This window comes from Sminthopsis crassicaudata, chromosome 1 (genome assembly GCF_048593235.1).
Source record: "Sminthopsis crassicaudata isolate SCR6 chromosome 1, ASM4859323v1, whole genome shotgun sequence".
NCBI classification, from domain to species: domain Eukaryota; kingdom Metazoa; phylum Chordata; class Mammalia; order Dasyuromorphia; family Dasyuridae; genus Sminthopsis; species Sminthopsis crassicaudata.
This window is the reverse complement of record NC_133617.1, coordinates 735,110,069-735,137,017: the sequence shown is the minus strand read 5'-3', so window position 1 is coordinate 735,137,017 and position 26,949 is coordinate 735,110,069. Positions and strand designations below refer to the sequence as shown.

The following is a 26,949-nucleotide window of genomic DNA, read 5'->3' as shown; positions in this document are numbered from 1 at the left end:
ACAGAGAAAGACAGAGAGAGAGAAAAAGAAGAAGAAGAAGAAGAAGAAGAAGAAGAAGAAGAAGAAGAACTAGAAGAAGAAGAAGAAGAACTAGAAGAACTAGAAGAAGAAGAAGAACTAGAAGAAGAAGAAGAAGAACTAGAAGAACTAGAAGAAGAAGAAGAAGAAGAAGAAGAAGAAGAAGAAGAAGAAGAAGAAGAAGAAGAAGAAGAAGAAGAAGAAGAAGAAGAAGAAGAAGAAGAAGAAGAAAGAGGAGGAGGAGGAGGAGGAGGAGGAGGAGGAAGAGGAGGAGGAGGAGGAGGAGATGTAAAAGGGAGGGAAGGAGAAGGGAGGGTGGGAGGGAGTGAGGGAGAAGAAGAAAGGGAGATAGAGATAGAGAGGGAGAGGGAGGAAAAGGGAAAGGGAGAGGAAGGGAAGGAGGGAAGAGAGAAAAAGAGAAATTACTATGCTTCTTGGAGTATCTTGTAATAGGGGGATCTATGAGCTCCTCTGGAGCCAGGACAAAGGATACATTTTAGAGGGAATCCTTATGGTGAGGATATATCCTGTAGATTCATCCTGGAAATGGTATAGCTGATCTTCCACTAATGAAGACAATTCCATCATTGGGGAATTAATACAACTGTAATTTACATTCAGGGGTAGCATTACTAATATGCCAGTCTTTTAATATTCTACGCTCACATTCTTTACTAGACTATTACCAATGCTTCTCTGGGAAAGGTTTTGGGGGTACAAATTATCCTCCCCCTTCCCGGCCTGCAACACTCAAGAATTTTTAGCAAGCAGCGGAATACTGAACTGAAGGAAATTTGCTCAATAAAACAGACATGCATTGGCTATGAACATTTCTTAAGATGGGGAATATTTAATGAGCACTGGTAAGGAAGGTCTTTGGGGAAATTTTCTGACAATACAAACATGTAAATCTATCAGAAACTGATTCTATAAATTGAGTGCATATTTCTTAATAATAACCCTAAAGACTCAGGCACACAAGAATTCCTACAAAGAGGATGGAAATTAGATACAAGTCAGGACTTCTCCTAGGAGCTTGTTTTGCTAGTTTACTTGACAGAAGACCTTGAGGAGAGAGAAAGGAAGGTGGAAAGAGAAAGGATAAAGAGGGAGGAAAAGAAGGAAAAAAGAAAGAGAGGGGGAAAGGAAAGGGAGAGTGGAAGAAAAGAGAAGACAGAGAGACAGACAGACAGATAGAGAGAAGAGACTGGGAGGGGAAAGCAGGAGAAAGAAAAATGAAAGAAAAAGGGAAAAGGAATGAGAAGGGGGGAAGAGAAGAGGAGAAGAAAGAGGGGGAGAAAGGGAGAGAGAGTGGAAGAAGAAGAGAGACAGACAGACACAGAGAGACAGACAAAGAAAAAACAGGATAATAATAAAAGAGAAAAAAATGAGAAGGGGGGAAGAGAAGAGGAGAAGAAAGAGGGGGAGAAAGGGAGAGAGAGTGGAAGAAGAAGAGAGACAGACAGACACAGAGAGACAGACAAAGAAAAAACAGGATAAGAATAAAAGAGAAAAGAAATGAAAAGGGAGGAAGAGAAGAGGAGAAGAAAGAAAAGGGGAGAAGGAAAGAGGGAGAGAGACAGAGACAAAGAAAAGACAGAGTGAGAAAGAGAGATGGAGACTGGAAGGGGGAAAGGGAGAAAGGAAATAAAAGAGAGGAGGTGTGAAATGCAGGCTTAAATACATTAATATTCCACCAGAATGAAGAGGAGAGTTCATTGATAGGAATCCAGAAGAGAGATCTGGTCTGTGGCATGGAGCCAGGAAGAACAGATAGAGAGCTGTGTCTAAAGTTTTCTCATTTGAGAAGAAAGGTGCTAAAAAAAAGTCTATACCCTCCCTACATTTTCCACACCACTTCTAGCCTAATTAAGCCAAATGTAATTACTTTCCTTCCTAGAATTTCTTGCCTGCTTATCAGGAACTCTTGATGGCTGGATAGAAAACAAAATTCTTCTCCTTTAAAAATTCTACACTAGATCTAATAGTCATTCGGGGGCATACTACTTTTAAAGGCACAGGTCAGTCCTGAATCAGGAAAATTCCCCCCCTCAATCCAGTTGAATGATCCAATACTGCTGCATTTTACATAACCCATTGTCAATGGCAATCATATGGTTGCATATAATGTCAAATTAAACTAAGTGTTCAGGCTCCTAACAGTGGTTTCTCTAAACTGCCCAGACATTGGATTTAATTATAATTACCATGTAATAATTGGAAAAGACCACCCTATCACACATCTAGTCCAACCTCTTCCTTCTGCATGTGAAGAAAAAGATAGGAGCCAAGAGAAATGACCAAAGACATACAATGGGTCAGGCTTAGTGCCAGGATTAGGGCCATAATGTTTTATTTTTTTTCCTGAGGCAATTAGGGGTTAAATGACTTGCCCAGTCACACAGCTAGAAAGTATTAAGTGTCTGAGACCAGATTTGAACTCAGATCTTCCTGATTACAGAGCTGGTGCTCTATCCACTGCCCTTTAGGGCCATAATCTTCAAATACATAGTTCTTGTTCTCCCCCCATTTGTAATCATTTCCTTTAATCATACCTTTCTTTCTGCAAACAAAAGGAACAAATAAGATCAAGTTGTCAGAAACTCTCAAAGTTTAAATGACATTTTATTTCTCATCCAGGTAATCATCACTCAGATCATTTTACCATCTTGCTAACCAAACACATACTGTCCATTTCTTCTATTCTTATTTTAGGCATTGTTATTGGTCCTTAGTTGTTCCAGTCGTATCCAATTCTTCATGATGTCTTTTGGGGGTTTTCTTGGCAGAAATACTAGTGTTTTGCTATTTTCTTCTCCAGTTTATTTTACAAATGAGAAACTGAGTCAGAGTTAAGTGACTTGCCCAGGGCCATACAGCTAGTGTCTGAGACTGCATTTGAACTCAAGTCTTTATGACTTCTGGTCCAGTTTACTATCTACTGGTTTCCCTTGTTTTAGGCATAGTATTCACAATGATACAATTATCGCACCTGGACAATGTACATTAATCAAATGTCTAATAACTTAATCCACCATTCTTAAGACTGCCCAGACCAAAGCTCTCTCCCCTGGCCATCATTATACTTCATGTTGTCTCCCTATATTAGAACAGAAGCTCCTTTAAAAAGGGAGTGTTCACATATACTTGTCCCCAGCAGAGTAACGGGTGCATTAAAAACATTAAGTAGGGGACTTTTTACATACCTTTTTATACCTATGCCATTTCTCCCAATGATTTCTGACATAGAAATTCTGGTTTTCCTAATACAAACAGAATTCTCCAACCTTTTGTTCCATAATTCTAGAAGCATGGGGGGGAAATCTTGAAAAGAAAACTATGCTTTTGAAAAGAGGATGAAGTCTTCCAATTGATCAATGATGGACAGAAATAACTACACCCAGAGAAGGAACACTGGGAAGTGAATGTAAATTGTTAGCACTACTGTCTATCTACCCAGGTTACTTACATCTTCGGAAGCTAATACTTAATATGCAACAAGAAAATGGTATTTACACACATATATTGTATCTAGGTTATATTGTAACACATGTAAAATGTATGGGATTGCCTGTCATTGGGGGGAGGGAGTGGAGGGAGGGGAGGATAATTTGGAAAAATGAATACAAGGGATAATATTATTAAAAAATTACTCATGCATATATACTGTGGGAAAAAATTCTAAAAAAAATTCTAAAAAAAAAAGAAAAGAGGATGAAGTAACGACTAAATACAGTTCGGAAACAATCAGAATGCTGCAGGATCAAAGATCTAGTGGGGCATTCATCTAGACACTTTTTATCATCTAAACACTATTCTCTCGAGGACTCCAAAGCTCCCACTAATGACCTTTCTGAGGAAACACCATACTCTTGACACCCCATTTTTACCCTCTACCAAACCTTGGGAATGAACTCAACCTCTGGAAAGTGGATGCTCATTGTCTCCTGACTCCAGGCCAGTGAACTGAGACTATTGCTGTACATTTGTCATTTCATGGGCTAAATGGAATCTGCAGACCTTGACTTCAAGGAACTTTAAAACAAAGGCAGGGAAGAATATCAAGGCTGCCATTTCCAGAGTCAGAGGACTTGGGTTCTAGTTGCACCTGTGCATTTAATTTCCTTGGCCTTTTCCTTCATAAAATTGGCTAAGATGTCCCGGGGTTGCTAATTATCTATGACCCCTCTTCCTTTTGCCCTTCCACTTAAAAATAAATAAATTTACAAACCCATTTTGTCACTATGTGGTTAAAATATATTTTTGTTAGAAGAGGTCATTAATGATAGTAATCCAAAAAGAGATCTACTCTGGGGCATAGAGCCAAGAAGAAAGGGTAGAGAGTTGTGTCTAAAACTTTCTCGTTTGAGAAGAAAGGTACTAAAAGAAAGTCTATATCTTCCCTACATTTTCCATACTACTTCTAATTTAAGTTCAAAATTTAAAGTTCAGGGAAGTTATAAGATGCACGTAGGAAGGGATGGTGTCTCACTCACTTTTTTTTTTTTGGTATCCCTGGCACCTCCACACTGTAGCTGCCATGTAGGAATTTCAGAAAATGATGGTGCTTGATTGCATTTTCATGAAAGAGATGGTTTCTTTCTACATCCTGAAATGGCTGAGGAAGTAAAAATATATAGGACCCTTATGGCCCTCTAGGGAAAGGATCCACTGGTACTCTATCCACTGCCCCAACTAGCTGTTCCTATACCCCTTAATTCTAAAGGTTTTCCTCTTTTAATTTTTTTAAAAATTATTTTGCCCAAATTTATGTGTAAATGGGTATTTTCATGTCTTGTCATTAACCTATGAACTCCAAGAGTAGGGATTGGAGTTCGCTTTTCTTTGTAACCCCAGCACATACTAGCCAATCAAAAAAAAAATTAAGCACCTACTATGTGCCAAGCACTGTGATAAGCACCAGACATTTAATAAGTGATAATTGAGTCCAGAGAAATGGACTCATTTCATTCATTGGGCTCATTCAGTGAAATATTCAATCAAATATTCAAAGAAATCAATCAATGAACAAGCATTTATTAAGCACCCATGCCAGCCAATGGGGAAACAGACACAACCTAGGTGACCCTCCTCTGAACATTCTCTAGACTATCAATATCTCTAACTGTGGTGCCCAGACCTGTACACAATATTCCAGATGATCTTTGAAAAGCATCAATACTACCCTCCCTATCCTGGAAAGCCAGAGCTTCCTTAATACAGCCCCTACTGGCTACCTTGCATTCCACATTGCTCTAGCAACTGATACCAAGCTTGCTGTCCACTAAAACCCTGAGATCTTTTTTCAGATTACTGTCTAGCCATGCTCTTCCACCTTGTTCTTGTCAAGTTCTGAGTCTCTGAAGTGAAAGATGGCGGCTTATGAATCTCCATATGTTATATGTGCATTGTGTCTTTCCTTCCTTTACCAAAATTGATAGGCGATATGGAATAGTGGATAGAGTGCTGGATTTGGATTTAGGAAAGTTCAAATTCTGCCTCCGAAACTTATTAGCTATGTGACACTGGGAAAATCACTTAACGTCTGAGTGACTAAGGCAATTGCCTAAAACTTGCTTCATAAGTCATAAATAGGTCATTTGCATTAGTAGAGAGACTTCCCATACTGGGAGATACTCTTCACTGAGTGAATCACAAACCTTTCACATAATATTATAAATGATAATCTCATAAGAAAATAGAATGGCCTCAGGGTCGATAGATAATGCAATTTACAAGAAAAGACAGATTGCTCGATGTCTTCCTGGTAATAAAGGTAGAAGTTTGGATTTGATGGAGGATAGAAAACTACCAAAGACTTTTGAGTCTCTGTGACATGGTCAAAGTGAGAAGCAGATAATGGTGGGAGCGATAGTTAGAATTCTCAAGAGACTTCGACAGCCTTCAGCCTGCATCCAGTGGGTGGTGATAACTCCATCCCTAACTCGACTGTTTGAACAGTACTTTCCACTATTCTTACTGCTGTCTCTTCTCTCTCTCCTAGGTTGGTCCTTGTCCAGCGGGGATTTCCTCTCTCAGAGACATCTCCCTCCCTGAGAGTAAGGGAGAAAATTCCCCATCCCTAAGAGGAGGCTTTGGTAAATTATACCTATTCTATGTAGCATCAGGACTAATGATCACTAATGCAGAAAAGATGGGAATACATTTCCCATCCACGAGGAAACAGTCCTTCTCCTAAAGAAAGTCACATTTTCTTTGAAACAATGTGCCATTCAGGCTATTTCAGGCTGGCTGTCAAAATTCAGAGCAGCGCTCATTACCTCTGCTGAGCAGTCCCTCTAGACAACTGAAGGCTTATTTGAAACATATATAATCATGAGCAGCACTGATGCCCCTGTGCAACAGGATGATTTAAAAGTACCATGGTAGCTTTCACTCATGATGCTCATTTCCGCAAGTGTATTAATTTGTGACCCAGTCCAGAACTTTGAGAGCAATCTGTATATTGATAGTTCCCAAGAAGAGACTTTAGTACTTCCAAAAGAATTTTAAATTGGGATTTGAAGTCTCAAAGTCAGGCTTTGGGGGATGTGGCATCAGGCTGTCCAATTTGATTCAACAAACTCTATGCAGCAGGTAATCGCTTAATATGTATTTATTGAGCACCTACTATGTGCCAAATAATCACTTGATATGTATTTATTGAGCACCTACTATATTCCAAACATTGTGCTAAGGGGGAAAATTACAGTATCTAAGTTCAAGGAGCTTGTTATTTTCTATTGAGGAAATTCTTAATTGAACAATCAATAAACATTTATTAACTGCCTGCTATATACAGGGCATCCTGAAAATCTCATTCCAGAAATTTTGGGGATTTCCTGTATATGCCAGACACTATCCCAGGGATACAAACCAATATGAGAACAAAATTTGTCACTCCTTGTCTTCAAGAAACTTAAATTCTTTTGAAGGAAAATAAATAGATGAAGTCAGCATTCATGAAGCACTTTGTGTTTCATCTTTGACTTCTCACTTAAACTCACCTCATGTCTTCAATATGTTGTCAGATCTCTTCCTTTCAACATTTGAAATGTTTCTCCTATAATTCTACCTCTCTTGACTCACTCAGTGGGTGCCCTAGCTCTTCACCTCTTATTTGTACCATTGCAATAGTCCTCTGATTGGGCTTTGTCCCTCAGATCTCTCCTCACTGCGGTACATTTTCTACTCAGTTGCCAAATGATTTTTCTAAGGCAAACTCCAGTAGCATCTCAATGCTGCCAAGATTAAATATGAAATCATCCATTTGGCATTAAATCCCTGTACAATTGGACCCTTCTGGTCTTTCCTATCTCTATTTCCAATCTTTTTTTTTTAGTCTTTTATACTTCCACACACTCTATGATACACCTATGTTAACCTCCCAGCTGTTCCTCACACACAGCACTCCATCTTTAGATTACGGACATTTTTGCCAGCTTTCCTCCATGCCTGAAATGGTCCTCCTCCTCATCTCTGCTTGTTAGCCTTCCTTTAAGACTTAGCTCAAATCCAATCTTGTAGGGGAAGTCTTTCTTAGTTCCATTCCCAGCCCATTAGCCCCTTCCTTCTGTAATTACTTTCAGTTTATACTGTGTCTATCTCAGATGGTTATCTACAATTAGAATGGAAGCTTCTTGGGTGATCATGGTTTTGCCTTTCTTTGCTCCTTGTTGGCAGAGTTCTTAGGACACAGCAAACATCTAATAAATGCTAATAAGCTGACATGAAGCAGCTTAGGGTGGTGAACAGAGAGCCAAGCTTGGATTCAAGAAACTTCAAATCCCTCTGCCTTATGCAGGTAGTGTGACTTTGGAGAATCCCCTTACCTTGTTGGTATCTCTGAGTGACTCGAAAACTATCATCGAATTCAGTTAGCTGAGGAAATGCCCTCCACAAACATTTCTCTACACCAGTGAAATCAGAAGCCTGGACAATCAAAGAATCAATTTTATAGAATTTTGGAGCTAGAAGGAATTCAATAAATAGTATGTAACATAAATAATAATACCATAAATAATACCAAAGAAAGACTAACAAATGGTCATCAACTCTCTGACTGGAAATTTCCAATGAGGCAAAACACAACTCCCAGACATCCCATTCTACACTGTCTGGTACATAGTTAGCACTTAATAAATGTTTTTTGACTTAACTTGTTGATTTTTGGATAGGTTTACTTGTTCTTTTCAACTTCTATTAATTCTTCCTGGTTCTGTCCTTGGGGCCAAAGGTGCCCATCTAATCACTCCTCCTCATAACACTTCTTCATTCTGTCTACTGAATCTTCTTTATTTAAATCTAACTACCTCCAGGGACTCTGGCCAATTCTCATATAGAATAGATTCTAGGTCTATCATGGGTCTGGTCTGTATACACTTTAGCTTAACAATATCCTTCCTACTTTGTGGCAAAAATGGAAATAAGATTACTAGAGCATTACTGCTGTTGCTCAATTTCAAGTGGCTCTTTGTAAGTGGGGATAACTCTCCCACATGGTCACTCACTATCTCTTTACTTCCAAGGGAGTGAAGTTAAACTCATTGGCTTATAGTTTGTTTATTCTGTTCTCCTTTTTTGAAAATTGGGATGTTTATCCTGTTCAGGTCTTAGGCTTTTCCCCTTCTTTACAGTCTTTCAAATATAACTGATAGTGGTTGATCAAAAACATCTGCCAGATCATTAGTTTCCATGGTTTCAATTATCATCCTAGCATAAATAACTCACAGATCTATATATTTGGTTCAAGCCTCTCTTGGGACTGTCAGTCCCCCATTGCCAACCTGGACATTGGAAACTGTATGGCCTAGATGAAGGGTTCTCAAAATAAGGACAATTAACTTTTTTCTCTTTATTGGTTGGATTTTTTTTTTTTTATTATTTTGTTAGTTTCAGTTCCATAGAACTTCTTTTCCTTTGTAACCTTATCTCTTTTATTTTATATCTATCTATCTATCTATCTATCTATCTATCTATCTATCTATCTATCTATCTATCTCTATCTCTATCTCTATCTCTATATCTCTACATATCTATCTATCTATCTATCTATCTATCTATATCTCTATCTCTCTATCTCTCTATCTATCTATATCTCTATCTCTATATCTCTATATATCTATCTATATCTATATCTCTTTATCTCTTTATCTCTATATCTCTATATCTATATATCTATATCTATATCTATCTATCTATCTATATATATATATATATCAATACAATATTCTGAAAAGAAGGGGTCCATAGATTTCATTAGATTGCCAAAGGTTAAGAGATTCTGTTCTAAAGTTATTTCATATTTATGTGTAAGATATTATCTTTCCCCCACAACTGTCCCCTTAATGAATTTCCCCATTTATTCAATAACACTCTTATCCTTCTAGTCTCCCACTTTTGTATTATCCTTGAGTCTTTACTCCACAAATCCAATAAGTCGCCCAATCTTGCCTTTTGAAAAAAAAATCATAACACCTTCCTCTCTCTGTTCACACAAGCACCTCCTTAATTCAATGAATTCTTGATTGGTCCCTCTTCCTCAGGCCCCTCCATAAACCTGTCAAACTGATTTTCTGTAAGTACAGATCACATCATGTCACTTTCCTAGTCAATTAACTGCAGTGGTTCCCAATTAGTGTTTAGGATCAAATAGACATTCCTTTATTTGGCATTGTGAGACTATTACTTGTCCTTAAATTATCTTTTTTAGCCTCATTATCCATCTCTACCTTCCTTCACTCAGTAGTCCAGACAAACAAGATTTATTCCTTTCTCCTAACACATGGGGCTTCACTGTTAAGCTGTGTGTTTGCCCCAGTTGTCTCCCATACCTAGAATGTATTCCCTTCTCATTTCCTCTTCAGAGAACCATTACTTTTCTTAAAGAAATGCCTCAATGACCTTATATACCAGAACTTTACTGTTTTTTTCTAATTGCTTGTGCTCTCCCTTACTCCCTTGTATATACTTACTATTCATATATTTAATCTGCATCCATTTACATGTCTGCCCCAGTAATAAACACTTTAAAAGAATGGATTCTTTTGTATTTGTCACTTAAATGGCTAGCACAGTGCCTAGCATATAGTAGGCAATTAATAAATGCTTGCTTGATTGATTAGTGCTTCCCATCAGCAAGAAGGGAGTTTGTGACATGATTAAAATCATCATGTTCCCTTACTATTTCATTACTCACCCAATGTACTAATTCCCCATTAGCCATCTTTGTTTTTCCATGTTCAGTGCAAAGGTCATTCTCAGAAGAAGAAAAAAAAGAACTGTATATTTTGAGCAGCTTTGACTTTTCTCTCTTGTCTAATTATCATGCCCAAGAAATGGTGGTATCAGCTAGATCATATGAGCACCGGTCCATCTTCCTCTATCGCAAACTCTAGGAAGTAAGGGGGTCACTTATTTCCAAAATTCTTATTTCCACTCCAAGTGCCATCTCATTATTAGTGAGAATTAAATCCAGAAGACAATTTCCCTTTGTCTTCCCCTTCCCATCAAAAGACTTATTTACCTTCTGAAGGCTAAAATTGTTAAAGACAAATTAAGAAGTAACTAAATGGAGACTATAGCATATACTAGAGAGTTCAACATGGCTAAAGGGAAACCTCAAGAAACATAAGAGCAAGATGTCTGTCATCCTTGTCCAGAAGTAATAAAGAACATAAGAAGAAGCCTGGAGTTCTGAAAAGATTTCTAAGAAATGTTCATAGAGGATGAAGGAACATCTAAATTTGATGAGAAAGCAAAAGATGAGAAGATATGATATAATAGAGAAATAAAGGACCAAGGAATAGCAAAGAGTAGCAAGAAGAGGCTCCCAGTGCTCCCATATGGTCACTTTCTTATTTCCAATCCATTAACAAATCTTCAACAACTAGTATGTCCACTGTTGGAGGCACAATAGAGCTAGAGAATTTAGTGAAATGTAGAATGATCTGAGTGACAGTGAAGAGCAATTTTCTGAGGGTAAATCAGTGGGATGGTATTTGAAATGCCTGTGATACAAAAGAATAAGCATCAATCTAAAATCAATTAAAATATATGCAGGCCAAACTAATTAATTAAATTAAAAGGGGGAAAGAAAATTGACATAGGTGTATTAAATCAAGAGTCATTCCTCATTAGATAAAATATGACAAGTTTTCAAAGAAAGTAATACAATCAACAAATATAAAGCAAGAATGTTGCAAAATGAACAAAACTGGAAACAAAGAAGAAATGTAAAAATTGGGGACTAGCTAAGCAAACCATGTCAGATGGATTAATGTAATTTTTATTACACCATAAGACATTATGAATCTGAAAAATTCAGAGAAACCTGGAAAAAGTTGTTTGAACAAAGTGGATCCAGGAGGATGATACAATCAAGAACTAGAATGATGAAAAATTTTAACCCTGAAAGGTGATTTGAAAAAATTTTTGCGATGACAAATCTCATTCCCAGAAAGGCAGCTGATGAAATAAACTATTCACTTTTCTGTAGAGGCATGATAGAATCATAAGTACCAAATGTTACATATATTGTGAGATTCAATGGTTTGTTGTATTGAAAGTTTCTCTTTTTTATCAGAAAGCCAATAGAGAAGTGATATGGTAGGAAATGACCTTGGTATTTATAAAGCAGCAATAAAAAGAAAAATGAAAACAAAAATTGATATCTAAACATCCTCATGAACCATTTCCCCACATTTCTATCCAATAAATTAGGTTCAAAAACAATATTTTCATTTAAAGAGTACAAAAGATGTTCATCATTCAATAGATGAAGGACTGTGAAATGAAAAATAAAACTTGTTTTCTTTGGCCTCCAGGGGCAGAGCTAAGAGTAATTAAATGAATGGATATTGAAGAGACACAGAATTAAATGTGATGTCAGGGAAAAAATGAAAAATACAACTTCTTAACAATGAGAGTTTATGCAAAAGTAGAATAGGTGAACCTTGGGAGATAGCATGCTCCCCTCAATGGAAGTCTTAAAGGAAAGCTGTATAACCATTAGTTTGGCATGTTATAAAGAGGATTCTGATTCTGAGCTAGATAGCTATCAGGTCCTTTTCAGCTCTGAGATTGTATCAAATAATATTAAGCAACTATGTAAGGGCAATATTCTAATGGACACTTCTGGGATGGGCACAGAGAAGTTGGCCAAGGTCCAACTAGGGAGGATCTTTATGTTCCTTTAAAAAAGGTAACCAAACAAATGCTTAATTAATGATACAGACCATAGATGCCACTGGAATTCAGTGGAGGACATGTGTTCTGTGAATCCATGACAACTTTGTGAAAATGGGGAGATCAGCACAGGGTCTTGAAAGGAAGGTAGGCTTTGGATGGATGTTGATAAAAAGGAAGCTGCTTGGAGAAAGGTAGTGGGGTATAGTAGAAAGTGCTCTAGATTTGGAATCTGGGGCTCTAGCAATAACCCTGACTAGCCATGTATATATAAGTAAATTGTTTGGGTAAATTATCACCAGATTTTCTGGCAATAAGAACAGAGATTTACAGTTGGAAAGGATCTTTCTGGTCCACTGGGTTAATACCTGGGACGCCTCAGAGGTTAAGTGGCAAGTCCAATATTAGGGTCATAAGCTGCAGAAGAGGGATTTGTACTCAATGCCCAAGGTTACAAGGCTTTTTTAAAGGAACGGAACCAGGATTCGAATATAGGTCCTCTGTTTCCAAATCTAGTCTTCAGAAAAGTGCAATAGTAAATAGAATGCTAGGCACAGAATCAGAAAGACTCGCATTCAAATCCTGCCTCAGCTATTTACTAGCTATGTGATATAATTATAAAGTGTTTTCCACAGTGTCTGGTGCACAGTAAGCATTACATAAATGCTAGTTATCATCATAATCATCATTATCATCATCATCAACATCATCATCATCATCTTGGACAAGTCAGAATGTCTCCAAGGTTCCCTTTCCTTATTTATAAAATGGGGATAATAATAGCACAGAGTTGTTATGAGGATCAAAGGAAATTATTTATGTAAGGCACTTTGCAAATCTTACTGCACTCCATAAATGCTAGCTATTCAAACCACTTTATTTAGAACAAGGTATAAGGAAGAAGATGAGTTCATGGAATCATAAAAGGTACCAATGTCAGTGAGACTCTTGAGGACAAGGGCCTGGGGAAGCATCATTTACTCTTTTCTCAGATGTCTTTTCCTTTGGGATTATAAGAGGGCTTCTCCAGTTCTGAAAATAGTTTCATCACTACCCACAAAGCCATTCCTTTGAAACCTCTACATTGTCAAAAATAGCCTTGAGATTCCTTCAAAAAGGATCCCAACGGAGGCATTGACCAGGGCTTTCTGTCCCAAGAACCCTCCCATGGCTGTACATTCGACTATTGCCATATCCTTGTCACTTCTTATTCTCCTTCTACTTGTTTGTATCTCATTTAATACCCACACTAGGTACCAGCCAATGAGAGGCATTGGGTTCCAGAAAGCTCTTCCTTCCTCCTACAATTAGAGGCTCTTTTATTCCTGGGATAAATGAGAGCTTTTCAAATCAAATCATGGCTGGCTTTCACTGACAATTGGCTTTCTTTGTGGAGCCCTGTTTCTGAATGGCTGGCAAATGGTCTCGGTCAAGGGCCTGGCAATGAATTTCAACTGAACCTTTTCAGACAGAGTATAACTCCCCTGTTACCTCCTCAAATCAAATCTCTTTGAAATTGATTTGCAAATAAGATTTAACAGTTTCTCCTACCAGAGACAATCAAACAGTCATTCCTACCTATTATGTTCAAAGAAAAGCTCGGGACCACTAATCTTATGATATGCATAAAAACATCCTATAAAAATTCAAAGGCCCATCAAGTCATCAGCAGCTTTCTAAATGGTTTCATACATTTGGGGAGACTGCTAAGGATCCTCATTCCAATTAGGAACACCTTGCAGCATTTCATTTCTGATTTGAAAAAAAAATAGATGAGGAAATTTAAGCACTGTTATACCTTAGTTGGGGGGAAAAATTCAGATGGCATTGAGTCATCATCACATTTGATCATGGGTACAGACAATTCAAGAAATCCCATTTGGAGACAAGGGGCAGAAGGAAGAGATTAATAGGATTCCAACAAATCTACTTATAGGCTAAGAATCATTGACTAAATTCATAATGGGAAATACAGGGAATTTCTTACTCCATCACATAAGCTGAGCTTTTAAACAAAGATCCAATGTTTCTCTTCGAAGATTAATAGGTTGACATATGGCTACCTTGTTTTTATCATCAAACTTGGCCCTTTTTCTGTTTATTTTCAAGGATATGTGGTGAATGGTAGATATATCTGGAAACAGTCCATCTCAGTCCATTTATTATAATGTTGTCATATCAACACATCTGTCCCACTCTCTTTGATCTTGAATTCAAATTCTTTATGTAGTACAATGTGAGGCCTTGCAACTTAATATTCAAAGTGGATTTGACAGGAGTCAAGATTGTGACATAGCAGCCAAGAGGATCATTTGAATTTAGACTGCACTAGGTAGGCAAAATGTTCCCAAAGAAGGAAATGATCATTCTTCTCTTCTGGTCAGAGCATGTCTGAAGTTATCACACTCAGTTGTAGATAGCACACTGATAAGCTTAGCTAAATCCAGAGGTGGGTGAGAGACTATAAAACATGTAAAACATGTTGAAGGAATTGAGCTATTGATGTCAGGGAACAATTCAGGAAAAAAGGGAGGGACATGAGAGCTGTTTTCCATTTTTGAATACCTGAAAAGCCATCTATTCAGAAGAAAAAAATACATTATTTTTGCTTGGCTCTGAGAAATAGAACTAGGATGAATAAGTAAAAGAGAGAAGGAAGAGAAATGCACTAAAGGGAAAATGTCCTAACAATTGATTTTTTCTTCTTCAAAAATGGAATGTATTGAAGAGAAAGCAGTGAGTAGTGGAGAGTAGAGGCAGCTGAATTTGCCCACCATTCCCCTTCAAACAATATAAGAATAACACCTCAAATAAATTTCTAGAGAAGCAAAATCAACAAAAGACCACTAGGAGACAGTTTTCCAGCCTAAGAAACTTGAAAAGGTCAGGAGGAAAGGTCTATCACACTGAGGTGTGGGCCAGTTTAGGGCATCCACAATAGCATCAGCAGCACCATCAATGGCAGGCCTTGGAGGTGGCTGAGACAGCAGCAACTTCAGGGACTTTCAGCTCAGAAACATTCTTAGTCCTAAGGTCAAGAGTAATGCTAGTGTTTTCAGCTGCAGATGAGTAAGAGTCCTTTCTGGGTAAAGACCAGCACACAGACTAGGAGAATAAAGACCAGACCTTTCCCAGATCACACCACCTTGGAAGTACCAAAAAACTTACAGATCCCTAGAACTAGCTCTGAAAATAGCAACATAAGAAGGTTGAAAGCTTGGGACAGTGCATCCCAACCCCTAGGTGAGAAGAGAACTTTAACGTAAAGTTCAAAGTCAAGAAATAAGTGGGGGAAGGGGAAGAAAAATAACCTGACCATAAAAATCCACTGTGATGTCTCACAGGGAGGACTCAGACACAAACTCAGAAGAAGATAACAATATGAAAACAGTTATTACCAAAGCCTCAAGGAGAAATACTATTTGGAAATAAATTATCTACAAAAACTGCCTTGATATCCCAGGTGTAGAGAGGAAAATAGAAATAGAAACAATCCACTATCATGTCCTGAAAGAGATCCCAAAATGAAAACCCCCAGGAATATTATAATCAAATTCCTGGACTCCCAGGTGAAGGAGAAAATATTGCAATCAGACACAAAAACTCAACTATCATGGAAACATAATTGAGGTCACACAGAATTTAACAGCTTATACAGTAAAGAAGCAGAGGATTTCGACCATGATGCTTCAGAAAACAAAGGAACTAGCATTACAACCAAGAATAACAGCCACCAAAACTGAATATAATCCTTCAGGGAGATAAATGGATATTTAATGAAATAGAGGACTTCCAAACACTACTGAGGAGAAGACCATACTCAAGGGAAACATAATGAGATAAAGATGAAAGAGAACTCAAAAGAACTTGCAATAAAGTTAACTTTACATTCCTTATGGGAAAATGATACACATAATTCCTCAGAATTTTATCATCATTGGGGTAATTAGAAGCAGTCTACATAAATAAATCACAAATTTGGATCTGTCTCTGTCTTTCTCTCTCTTCTTCCCTTCATTTCTTCTCTCTCCCTTTCCCTTCCATTTTCTGTCTGTTCAGGTATCTCTCTTTCTTTCTACTCTTTCTCTTTGTTCTCTCCTCTCCCCTTCTGTCGGTCTCTGTCTTCTTTCTCCCCCACTTCTCTCTGTTCTCACCCTTTTCATTTCACACTCTCTCTGTGTTTCTGTTTCTTCTCTTCCCCTCCCTATCTCTTTGTCTTTCCTTCTTGCCTTCCCTTCTTTTCCCTTATCCCTTCCCCTCTGCTTCTCTCTACATGTCTCTATGTTTCTATCTCTCTTTTTCTGTATCTCTGTCTTTCTGAAAGAAAGGAAGGATGGAGCGAGATAGAGAGAGAGAGAGCGAGAGCGAGAGCGAGAGAGCGAGAGAGCGAGAGAGAGAGAGCGAGAGAGAGAGAGAGCGAGAGAGAGAGAGAGAGAGAGAGAGAGAGAGAGAGAGAGAGAGAACATCTTTGCCTGAAGCTCTTCTTCAACAATTGTGAGATTTGGGAATGAAAAGAGTATTAAATATTGTTGCTCAAAAACAGTCAAGTTTTAATCCTGCTGTAATTTGATCACTGGAGTCAATAACTAACTTCTCTTTCAGAGACATAAAAAATGGGGAGTGGTTATTTGGGGAGGCAAACCTGAACTCTGAGAGATTGGAAGAGAACACTGCCTTAATGATCACCCTGAGAGTGAGTGTAATCCATCTCAGGAAATAATAATAAAATTTATGAAGGCTCTAAAATTGTTTAACTCCTTTCAGGAATCTGTGAATTATAGGGCAGTAACACCTCCAAGGACTAGCAAGAACTTGCACAAGTCCCAGGCAGTTTTGCCTCTGAGGGTATCGACAAAAATGCTTCAATCGTTCCCTCCTGCAAAAATAAAAGATAATTTATTGTTTACCTTTCTAAGCAAGGGACGCTCTTGCCACATGCCTATATTTCTTATACTTTTGTTCTCAGTCTTTTGCCTCAAGGTCTCTCCATATTTGGAAAAGTCGTGATATGTGAATCATAATTTTTTTTTTTTGGTGAAAATAAAAAGATATCAACCTTTTTACCCATTAGGTTCACAAAGAACAAGGGTAGTGCCAGTGGAACAAATGACTCTTCATTTACATACCATGGAATTTTGCCTTCCAGGCATTCTTACCAGGGAGAAGGCAGAAAAACATATAATACCCTCACATGCTTTTTTTCTGGGAACCACCTATGGCTCTTGGCAAACAGACACGTCTTGAACTGGGCAAGTTATTTTCTGTCCTGCTGAGAAATATTTAGTAATGACTTTGCAAATGAACATGCACAGAGTTGTCCGGAGGAGTCATGGATCTACTTTCTGCTTTTATGTCCTTCCAGTAGGCCCCATTAGCCGTCTCCCGGGTTCTTAGCCCAAAAAGGATAGCCTTTCTAAGGAAAGTTGAGTTGCTTTTCTGCTTGGAACCTGTGCATGGAGAAGCCCCCAAATACACATGGCTGTCTCTTGGATTCTTTTGGCAGACACTGGGTCCCAATAATGCTCCCCATTATTAATGATGAAATTAATATTTACTGACCCCACCAGAGTATTATGAAGATTAATTAATGGATGGCTGTAAAGTTCTCTGAAGCAGAAAAGTGCTACTTAAAATGCTCAATAGTGATATTATAATATGCTAATAGGGGAAGAAATAGAACTTGCCCATTGCTTATACTTCCCATTTCAGAAAGTCCTTTGCAGTTTTAAAATGCCTTAACATCTTTCCCATAAATTTTACTCCTAAGACAGGTCCCTGAGGCCTACTCTACTGTATGACTGCATTCATGTATTCAACAATCAATCAAAAAGCATCTATTAAATGCCTACTATGTGCTAAGTATGGGCAGCCAGGTGGTAGACTAGATAGAATGCCAGGCTTGGAGTCAGGAAGACTCTGCCTGTGAATTCAAATCCAGCCTCAGACATGTACTAAGTATCTGCCAGACTATTTGTCATACACTAAGGACCCTGGATCTTAATGTAATCCTGTTTGCCTCAGTTTCCTCATCTGTAAAATGAGCTGGAGAAGGAAATGGCTAACCACTCCAGTATCTTTGCCAAGAAAACTCCAAAGGGAACACAGAGTCAGGTCAGAAAAACTGAAAAGTGGAGGAAAAACAACATAATGTGCTAGGTACTAGGATTGTATGTTGAGGGATAATCTGGATTTCAAGATGCTTTCAAAAGCATGGAACCGTTCCCACCCACCCCATCTCCGCCTCCTGTACCATTTTAAAGATAAGGAAACTGAGGTATATATCAGTTAGGGAACATGCCCAGCATAACACAGCTAGCAAGTTTCTGATGATAGGTATGAGAATTGGAATATCATTGGCAGAGGGAATTTCCAGATGAAGAAACTCCTTTCAATAATATTGGTCAGCAACCTCTGTATATATATAGCCTAAGAGAGAGTTGTGTAAAGATTGACTTGTCTACCCCATCAAAGCAGCTGATAAATGAAGTGCCTACTATGTGCCTCTGGAAATAGAAACCAAAATGACTCCAGTTCTTGGAGAACAAGTGTCTATCAATATCTACTACAAGCCAGGCAAAATGGTTATAGTGGCTAGGGACAGAAAGGGAATCTTCAGTGCTATTGACAAAGAGAATCCCCAGATGCAGAAACTCTCAATGCTGATGGGGACCAACAACTTTTCTGTAACTAATGGTCTTAGAGAGCTGCCCATTCCATTAGGAAGCTAATGACTTGGCCAGGAAAGTCACTGACTAGATCCATCACTAAGCCTAAAGCTTCTAGGTTATCCAAGACGGCTCTACTATTGCCCATTGCATTAACAAAAACAAAAATGGCCCCTGTTTTTAAGGAGCTTATGTTCTAAAAGGAGAAAAAATATAGATCATAGACATGTGTGTATACATTATGTCTATATGTGTGTGTGTAGGTACACATGTGTATAAGCAAATATACATTTATTGAGATACATACAGACACATACATATATATACATATACATATACAGACATGTTTACACACACACACACATACATATACACTCAGAGTTGTCCTCTGTGAAAAAAAGTTAAAAAATAATGGAGAGAAATATTTTAACAAGACTAAACATGGAATCCATGAGATAGGACAGAGTCGGTAGCACTCTCCACCCAAATCTTTTATTATTGTGTTGCTGATGATGAGTTTAAATTTGATTAATTATTTCAATGAACAAAAATATGCTACATTTCATCATTACTTGGTTGAGAAGCAATATATGGGCATGACCTTGACCTTGTCACTATCTCTCTGAGCTTCAGTTATATCATCTATAAAATGAGCAAATTGAATTAGATCCTCTTATCCCAGAAGCCACTGGTATCCCAGTGCAAGGCAATCAGGAATAAAAGAGTTCAAATTCGGCCTCAGATACTTATTATTTTTTGGGACCTTAGGCAAATCCCTTAATTTCTGCTTCAGTTTCTTTAACTGTAAAATGAGTATAGTAATAATATCTACCTCTCACAGTTGTGAAGATTAACTGAAATGATATTTGAAAAATAGTGCTTTACACAATTACTGGCACATAATAGGTACCATATGAATGGTTATTCCTTTCTCTTTCCTGTGTTTCTTTTCAACTTTAACATATAATAAGAAAAGTGGACTTTTGAAAAAGGGTTTTAAAGCACTTGGAATATATTTTTAAAATTCCACTTCTTTTCTCTTCCAATACCACCTAGTTATTATTATACCCATTTTCAAACCAAGGAATTGAGCCTTGGAGAAATGGAATAACTTGTCCATGGTCACTCAATGAAAAAGTACCAGAGATTTGAGGAACTTTTGAGGTTATGCAGACCAACCCCTTCATTTTATAATTAATAAGCATAATAATTGTCATTATTATTATAGCTAGCATTCTAATATCACAAAGAAGTCATCTGGCTCAACTCCATTATTTTACAAAAGGCTACTGTAGGTACTACAGTAGAGTACTGATCTTGAAGTCAGAAACCCCGAGTTCAAATTCAGCCTTTGACACTCACTAGCTGTGTGATCCTAGATAAGTCACTTAACTCTGATTGCCTCTAAAAGAAAGGGGAAGGGAGGAGAGGAAGAGAAAAAGATAGAATTCCTAGGCATTGTAGCAAGAGCATGTGGCAGAACTGAGAGTCCAAATGGAAGCCTGGACTTGGGACTCAAGCTTGTTCTACACCACAGTACACCTTCCTCTCTATGGATACCAATAATGAGTTTTTCGTTCCCAATATATGTGCTCCAGGTTCTCACTGATTCGCTCTAAAAGGAGGAATAGCATTTTCAATTTTGAAAAAGGAAAATCTACAGCCTTCTGCCAGATCTCTGATGCTTGTTTGTTTGTTTATTTATTGTTCTATGCCTAACACTGACCCTTTATTATTGTTGTGGTCACAGAGTCACAGGCTTTTATTTGGATAAACCTAAACTATTCCATATCCATGAAGCTTTGGAATTAAATATGACTGCAAGATTTCCTGGAAGATCTTCTAAGACAAACAAAAACATGCCTCAGTCGGTTTAGTTCATAGATAATGCTAGATGCCTCCATTTATGAAACGGATCGAGAATGAAACAAAACCTTTGCTCAACAAAACAATGAGAGCTGGTACTTGGAAAAGGGTCAGATTAACCACCCAAAGGAGTGAATCGGGAAAAAAACCTCCAGCATTGGGAAAGGGGCACAGAAGACAAGGAATTGTGGGATGTTGAGATATTGGGATGCTCTTCTTGGTTTGGTCAGGGTTAAGTCCAGGCTTCCTCCTCAAAATTTATTTTCCACTGTGACAGAGAACATTTTTTAAATCGCTGCTCTAATTTATTAGCCTTCTTATAATGTAAAGTTGTTTTCTAAAATAATGGAGGATGTAGATAGTGGGCAACCAAATATCTTATTACTTTGGTGTGGGGAAATCTATGATGCAAATGGACATTTCTCTCTATGGCATTAAGAGCTTAAATTTATTGCATTTTATTTATTTATTGCATTAAGAGCTTAAATGACCATTTGGCTGGTATATGTCAGAGACAATATTTGAAGCCAGATCTTTGCAACTGCACAGCCAGCTCTCTACATACTGTATCTTGTCATCATGTCTCAATGGAAGTTAGAAAAGAGAATTAAAAATCAAACTTACTGAAACCAGGTGAAGCACCGTAGCTAAAGATAGATGTTAAAACTCCTGATACACATCATTAAGCCAACTATGATCAAGAAAAGAAGCAAATGGAGTTTGAAGGTCAGGAAATCTTTTGTAATCTTCAAACTATCTCAAAATGAAATGGGTTAAGCTGGTAAGTAATAGGTTCTTCACTGGAGGTCTCTAAAGGAGCACTGACCATCTGTTGTGTGTAGTAATAGATTCTTATTCAGGGATGGTTGAATATCCTCCTAACTCTTAAAAAATACATAATTCTAAGATCAAAAAAAAAGGGATGGAGAATGAAGTTTTTATCATAAGATGCACAGAATGAAAAAATAATAATACATAGGACCAGTAGTGGAAAACTGTAGGTATTTTATTCTTAAAATTACAAATGGCATTACTTCAATCAGAGGAGATCAGTGAGTATCTAACCCATTATTGGGAGGCAAAAGCCATTTATAGCCAGAGATTACCAGCAGTGGGCTTCACACCACGCAAAGTATTGAATCAAGCACCCTCCCTCCCCAGGACACTTGCTATATAAATTACAAATATTCAGAAGTCTTGGCAAGGGGCTAATATTAATAAGAAAATGAATCCAATATTCATGAAAAGAACTTGAAAAACCACTGTTTATGCTTGAAATCCTCTGATATTTCCCATAATTATTATGTCATTACAAACACAGGGGTGAGAAACACAAAGTGGGAGCGAGTAATGTTTCTGAGATGAATACATATCTAGACAATGGTCTTAAGAAAAATATCACCATGGATTCAGATCAAGAGAAATAATGCATGATCTCAAGCTGCAGAATTCCTTTCAAAAGCAAAAAAAAATTAAATTAGAATGGAAAAGAAAGTTGTGTTTTTTAAATGGGGAATTTGCTCAAAGGAAAGCCAAAAAAATCACATGCCTTGACTCAGGACCTTACTGTTCAGGAAGACTGAAGTTCCACGTGGTAGGGACTAGAACAATTATCTCACACATAGTAGGTATTTTAAAGATTCTAAATCAAATTGTATGCACTGGGTGTTGAACAAATATATGTTGAATGAATTGAGCTGGTTATTTCCCACTTCCTAAAGGGAATACAGAGAAAAGAACACTTGATAACTTGAGAATCATAAAACTTGAGTTCAAATCCTGGCTCCTCCCCTTGATGTGTGATGTTAATCTCTGGGGAACCTCAGTTTCCTCATTTGTAAATTGAAGATCAGCTTCCTACTTTGCAAATATCTCCTTGTTTCAAATCAATTTCTCTAATTCTCTTGGAAAACACGGTTTTGGGGTCAGATTTCTAATTAATCCCTCTTCCTGTCACTTCTACATAGATACAAACGTTAATTTTCTACAGTGTGAATCTGATCACAACACTCCCCTATTCAACAAACTACAGTGGCTCCCTATTACCTTTGGGATTAAATCTCATTGTTTGACATGTGAAGCCCCCCCCACAAAATGACTCCATTCCCTGTCTCATAAGACATTATCCCCTTTCATATATACTATTATGCTGCCAAATTGGTCTTAGAAGCTCCTTATATGAGTCATTCAATTTCTCCTCTCCTCTCCTTGGGCATTAAGCACATTTCTAATGTTACTAATGATCTCTTAATTGTCAAATCTAATGGTTTTTAAAACAATTTTCATTCCTCTCAATCTGTTTTGCATCTGACGCCAATGAGCATTAGGAACAAACTGCAAACTAGAACTGTGCCCACTTTTAAGCACTATAAGTATTAGTTATTATTATTGTCATCACCACCACCACCACCACCACAAGCATCATAAATCATCATATCAACCACCTGCCACCCTCTCTATCTTTCTTACTCTTCACCTTTACTCTTTTCTTTCTGGGGCTTCCTATCATTTTTCTTGGTTCTAGTCCTATTGATCCATTTTTAGTGTCCTTTGCTAGTTCATCATCTATGTCAAAACCTCTCAGGGATATACCTGAAAGTTCTGTCTTACACCCTTGTTTCCCTCTTTCTCCTGCCAAACTTAACACCAAATGCATAGGTTTTAGTATCATCTCCATCCATTGATCTACAGACGGATATATCCAGTTCCAATCTCTCCCCATCAGTCAATTCCCATCACCAGTTGGACATTTAAAACTGGAAATCCAAGAGTTGTCTCAAACTCAGTGTCTCTGAAATGAAATTGATTATCTTTTCTCTCAAATCCTGTCTTCAAAACTTCATCATTTCATTCTGAGGCACCATTATCAATCTGGTATCACAGCCTTAATCTTCACTCTAGTCAGCTGAGAAGCAACCAACTCTTGCCATTTTAGATACCAGCAGATAAATTGTTGGGCATAGAGTCAGGGACCCCTGAATTCAAATCCTGTCTCAGATACTTTCTTGCTGTGGGATTCTTGGAAAAAAGCAAACTTTTCATCTTCACTTTCCTCATTTATTAAACAAAATGATAATAATAACAACCTCATAGGATTATTGAGGGGCAACTCTCCTTCAACTTAGCTTAAGTTCAATTAGAATTAGATTGCCTCCTCAAAAATAAAACATAAATAGGATTACTTCCTAACAGACAACATACAGTGCCATATAAATGTTATTATTTTTGTTGTTATTATTACCTTTAAACATCTCTCAACTTTAGCCCCATCTTTCCATTCAAACAACTATAATCTTTGTTCAGGTTCATGTCACTTTTCATTTAGCTATTTGCAGCAGCCCACTAACTGTTTTCCCTCCCTTGATTTCTCCCCATTCCAGCTCATCCTGTCTAATGCTGCTACCATGATCTTCCTTAGAAATAAACCTGATCAAGTAACTCCCTTACTCAATCAACTCCAGAGGCTTCTAGTTTTCACTAGGATCAAGTATAAACTCCTCTGTTTGCTTTTAAAGTCCAGCTCAACGTGCTCCCAACCTATTCTAGCCTTATTGGACATTATTGTTCCTCCCACACTCCATCATCCAGCCAAACTGGCTCTCTCTTTCTCACACACGGCTTTCTGTCTCCCTTCTATCTGTGTTTGGACTAGCTTTCTCATTTCTTCCTCCCTTTTGTGGTATGGTAGTAGATATAACTTAAGTCCTTCTATACTTGTCCTTCCCTCACCCCAAGTTAGCCTACGTTTATTTAATCTGCATGCAGGTGTGCCAAGCTCACACAGGTAATGAGTGGGGGAGCTAGGATTCAAATCCAATTTGTAGTTGTTGTTCAGTTGTTTTAGTCATGTCTGATGCTTTGGGAGCCCACTTGGGATTTTCTTGGCAAAGATAATGAAGTCATTGCTCATGTCCTCCTCCGGCTCAGTCTACAGGTAAGATGCTCAGAGTCACACAGCTAGCAAGTGCCAGAGATCAGACTTGAACGGAGAAAGACAAGTCTTCCTGACTCCAAGCCAGCGCTCCAAATCTAGTGCTCTTTCCACTAGATTTATGGATGGTTTCTAGAAGCTTATAATCAGGAATGGCAAAATACCATAAGTACAACAATGAACATAATACATATTGATTTTTTTTGGAGGGGGGAAGATAAGTGATTTTCTTGTTATGGGAAAGTTCCTGGGAGGAATTTTTCTGCTAATGCAGAACAACACCAACTGGGCAATTGATATTCTTCAAATGTTGCCTATGGTGCTGAAATGTTAAGTGCTTCTCGAGTACTCTCTTCAGTCCTGGCAACCATAGTTTAAGATGGACAAGGAGATGCTTGAAAATGTCCAGGGGGGGAGAACTAGAACGTGAAATATCTCTCACATTTATGTCATGTAATGTCTCTTCAGCCTCATTGATGACGGCATGGAATGAGCACTGAATAGAGGGAGATCGGAGTAGGTGGAAGGCCCAGTGAAAACCTCAATTGAGGGGTTAGGAGGAGAAGGATGGCAGGAAATGGAGGAGATCACCAGCTGGCTGACAAGTACATGGGAGTGTGGGTGCAGCTCACCATCATCTATTCAATGCTTTCCCCACTGGGAACCATTGGTTCTCCATCTCTGCCAAATAGGTTACACACATTTACACCTATGTGTGTGCATATATACACACTTATATGTATGTGGATATATTTGTGTGCATATTTATGTGTGCAAATATAAGCATATACACACATACAGACAGACCCAATATGTTTATGTGGATATATTTGTGTGTGCATGCTTGTATACGTATATAAATACAAATGTGTGTTTGTACTTGTGTATGCACATATGCACTATGTGAGTTGTGCACATGCGCATATGTATGTGTATTTCTTGTGTGATGTACATGTGTGTTTGCTTATGTACATGCATATATTCATTTCAAATAATGACAGGTTAAAAACATAGCAGCACTCATTTATTCATTCATTATTCAATAGTTTTGTTGGGTATTAGCCACGTGCTCCTTGGTTTTCACTGGCAGCTTCCATTTCCTCTCTGAGAATGAATATGCTGCTAATATAGGGTACTTGGCATTTCACTCTTTGCCAGGGCAGATTTAGATAAGCCGGGCAGCCATCTCTCTCAATGCCATGTTGAATGTCATCAGGCAACTACCACGGCATCTGAACCAGCACCAGGATAGATCCCACTCCATGTTTGGCTCTAGCTGGACCCATCTGCAGACACTGGCTTATGCAAAGTCCTTCCTCAAGCCAACTAGAGTAACAGATCCCATTTAAAAGTACCAGTTTGAGACCAGAAGGAGGAATGGTAGGGAGCACAGATATGATGGGGGAAGTATTTCCCTACCTGGGGAAATGTTGCATCTCATCTCCAAAACATAGACTGAAAGACTCATGCAGTAGGTGACTTCCAAGTCTTAAATTCAAATTCTATATTTCTAAAATTCTGTGATAATAGCAACAGAAATAAAGTGGTGTGTTAAAGATAATTAAATACTTTTTTTGCTTTCTGTTTTGTGATCAATGCAAAAGCATACTTACAAAGTCACTTGACCTCTCTCAACTTCACTTTCTCCATCTATAAAATGGAGATAGTAACAGTCCTTACATCCCAGTAAGGATCCAACATAATAAAATACATAAATAGTATAGCAAATATTCAAGCACATTGTAAACATTAAATATTAAGAGGAAACTACACTCTAAAGAGGGAAATTTAATCATTTCACAGAATAAAAGAATATAAAATTGGATGAGTCCTCAATGGAAATCAAGTCTGAACCATTTCCCTCTACCTGGCTTTGATTCTAATTGCTAGATTTAAACTTATGCCTCAATCACCAGCTCATCTTAGCACTTCCCTAAGAGGCAAAGCATGAAACCTCCTTACCCTGAAATCAGAAAGACCCCTGAGGCCTTCTTTACCTGAAATATCCCTGTGCCATCCTGGTTCCTCTTTTCATTACTGAGTTCCTCCTTCAAGATTCCATTTTAGGAAGGAGCCTGGGCCAGCCAGCTGTGATCCCATGATCCCTCTCCAGTTCTGATTCTGACTTCTGGACTTCAAAACTCTGTTCTCACATTGGGCATCTTATAAAATTTGGCACAGAGCAAGTGGTAATTAAATGCTTCCTTCCTCCTGAAGGAGATCATTTAAGCTAGGTGCTAGGTGTGCCATAGATATCAAGTCAAATGATGCTAATCATTTTGT

General features: G+C 38.0%; 1 protein-coding gene across 9 annotated transcripts in view; it reads right to left on the bottom strand.

Moving 5' to 3' along the window:
• Positions 1-26,949, bottom strand: part of FHIT (fragile histidine triad diadenosine triphosphatase) — a 1,538,293-nt gene that overhangs the window by 1,114,843 nt on the left and 396,501 nt on the right. For 7 of the 9 annotated variants that reach the window (XM_074284234.1, XM_074284231.1, XM_074284230.1 and 4 more), the window contains 2 exons: positions 26,280-26,316; positions 26,086-26,184 (listed from right to left, as the gene is read on the bottom strand). The exons of the other annotated variants lie outside the window; for them this stretch is intronic. In XM_074284234.1, the coding sequence (XP_074140335.1) occupies positions 26,086-26,102 (17 nt within the window). In that variant the 5' untranslated portion in view covers positions 26,103-26,184; positions 26,280-26,316. The remainder of the gene's footprint in view (positions 1-26,085; positions 26,185-26,279; positions 26,317-26,949) is intronic. 9 annotated transcript variants of the gene reach the window in all.